General features: G+C 36.2%; 1 protein-coding gene across 5 annotated transcripts in view; it reads left to right on the top strand.

Annotated features, from left to right (window-relative positions):
* Window positions 1–2,500, top strand: part of grk5 (G protein-coupled receptor kinase 5) — a 14,559-nt gene that overhangs the window by 5,173 nt on the left and 6,886 nt on the right. For all 5 annotated transcript variants that reach the window (XM_043231660.1, XM_043231663.1, XM_043231662.1 and 2 more), the window contains exons 4-8: window positions 71–148; window positions 294–391; window positions 475–567; window positions 1,635–1,698; window positions 1,786–1,926. In XM_043231660.1, coding sequence (XP_043087595.1) covers window positions 71–148; window positions 294–391; window positions 475–567; window positions 1,635–1,698; window positions 1,786–1,926 — 474 coding nt within the window. The remainder of the gene's footprint in view (window positions 1–70; window positions 149–293; window positions 392–474; window positions 568–1,634; window positions 1,699–1,785; window positions 1,927–2,500) is intronic.

Here is a 2,500-nt window from a genome sequence, read left to right as displayed (position 1 = left end):
GTTTACATGACCTGATTATCTATTTTGCATTTTTGTGAAATGCGGTTTGTTAATGTTTTAACCCTTTCAGGCGGAATACGAGATCACACCGGATGAAAAGAGGAAACATTTTGGCAAGCAGCTCATCAACAAATATCTCACCTCACAGGTTTTTAAACACCCGCTTATTCTTTTCACCTCATTTCAAATCTGATAATCAGAAGTTAATATTGCAGTTATTGGCGAAAATGTCACTAACTTGTCTAAGCTACACGACGAGAGGCTAGTTTTCTGACGCCCGCGTGTGTGTTCAGTCCTCAAGGGTGCGTCAGATTGTAGACCAGGAACTTGACAAGTGCAGCGTCAACCTGGAGCTCAACGCTTCTGAAAATGTATTCAGCGGCTGCCAAAAGTCAGTTCCTCACGTTTGGTCATCAGTGCGTCCGCACACGCGTGTCCGTGAGCATTAATGTGACGTGCGTTTGTCTCCTTCAGGGCACTGCACGAGTTCCTGAGCGGGGCCCCGTTCGCAGAGTATCAGAAAAGCATGTACTTCGACCGATTCCTGCAGTGGAAGATGGTGGAGAGGTTAGTGCGGAGCTGGGTTTGATTCTTCAGCAGATTTGGAGAAATGCAGCATTGCTTCGGTGTCTCAGCAACGGATGCTCTGCGGTGAATGGGTGCCGTCAGAATGAGAGTCCAGACAGATGATAAAAATATCACAAAAATCCACAGCACTCCGGTCCATCAGTTAACTTTTGGAGAAGACAAAAGCTGTGTTTATATATATATATATATATATATATATATATATATATATATATATATAAAACACACACACACACACACATACATACATACATACATATATATATATAGACATATATACATATACATATATATATAAACACAAAAACACACATATATATATAGACATATATATATATATATATACATATATATATATATATATATATATATATATATATATATATATATATATATATATATATATATATATATACAAACACACACACACACACATATATATATATATATATATATATATATATATATATATATATATATATATATATATATATATATATAAGACACACATATATACAGTATATATATATATATATATATATATATATATAAAAGTCTATCATGAAGACCTTTTTAACTTGCTTCTGGTTAAAATATGAGTCAATAAATGTCTGAATCAGGAGAGAAATCGGCTCAGATTGAGCACAGTTTGCAAACCAAAACAGCTCTGAACAAAGTCACGGGAGGATTTTAATGTGAGAGACAACAAGAGACGGAGCTTTCCACTGAAAGAAGCATTATTATGGATTATGGAGTCTGGCTATATTACCCCGGAAGCAACAGTTTGGTGTTAAAAACATATTAGTGATGCATTTGCTTCTTAGAAACACGCATCTTTTGGCTTCACAAGAACTCAAGGGATGGAGCGGAGCGGTGTGGGTTATTGTCGGACTCTCATCCTGACGGCACCCATTCACTTCAGAGCACCCGTTGCTCGGACACCGGCAAATCCGACGAGGAAACAAACTCACCGGCACCCTGGAGGGTAAACTTTCAAATGCAAAGGTTTCTTTGAGCAGACTCTGACACGTCTTTCGTCCCTGCAGGCGCCCGATCACGCGGGACATCTTCCGAGAGTACCGTGTTTTGGGAAAGGGCGGGTTTGGAGAGGTGAGAGCCGCTCTTTTACAGCGAAGACCCACAGAAGCTTATCACAGAAATATAGAGGAAATCATAACATGACGCCTCTGGTTCCAGGTGTGCGCGTATCAGTCCCGAGCGTCGGGGAAAATGTACGCGTGCAAGAAACTAGAGAAGAAGCGCATTAAGAAGCAGAGAGGAGAAGGCATGGCCCTCAACGAGAAGCAGATTCTAGAACGGGTCAACAGCAGATTCGTGGTGAGATTCATGATTCTTATCAGCGAGCGAGGCTCAAGCGCTTGACGTCAGTGTTTATGCTTAAACGACCGTTTCTGCTCCGCTGAATCTCACAGAACTGGTTCAGGTCAGATTTCACTCCGAAATCAAAGACGGACAGAAGATTCTGGCAGTATATTTAAAACATACATGCAGAAGTTACTGCGAAAAAAAAATCTTTCACAATCTGTATAAAAGTATTGTGTGTATACATGCAGCTATTTTATATGCGCAAGTTATTTTTAGAGAATTTGTAATGTAACTTACAAAGCGTATGCATGAAAAATACAGATCGAAAACAATGTAGATATGAAAATATAGAATAAATATTATATATTATGTATTCTAATATATTCTATTTTTATGTCTACATTCTTTTAGGTCTGTGTATATATACATATACATATATACATATATATATATATATACACATATATATATATATATATATATATATATATATATATATATATATATATATATATATATATATATATATATATATATATATATATATATATATATATATATATATATATATATATATATATATACA

The sequence above is a fragment of the Puntigrus tetrazona genome, unplaced genomic scaffold (assembly GCF_018831695.1).
Source record: "Puntigrus tetrazona isolate hp1 unplaced genomic scaffold, ASM1883169v1 S000000397, whole genome shotgun sequence".
NCBI classification, from domain to species: domain Eukaryota; kingdom Metazoa; phylum Chordata; class Actinopteri; order Cypriniformes; family Cyprinidae; genus Puntigrus; species Puntigrus tetrazona.
Note: the sequence above shows the minus strand (reverse complement) of the source record. Positions and strands in the feature narration are given on the sequence as shown.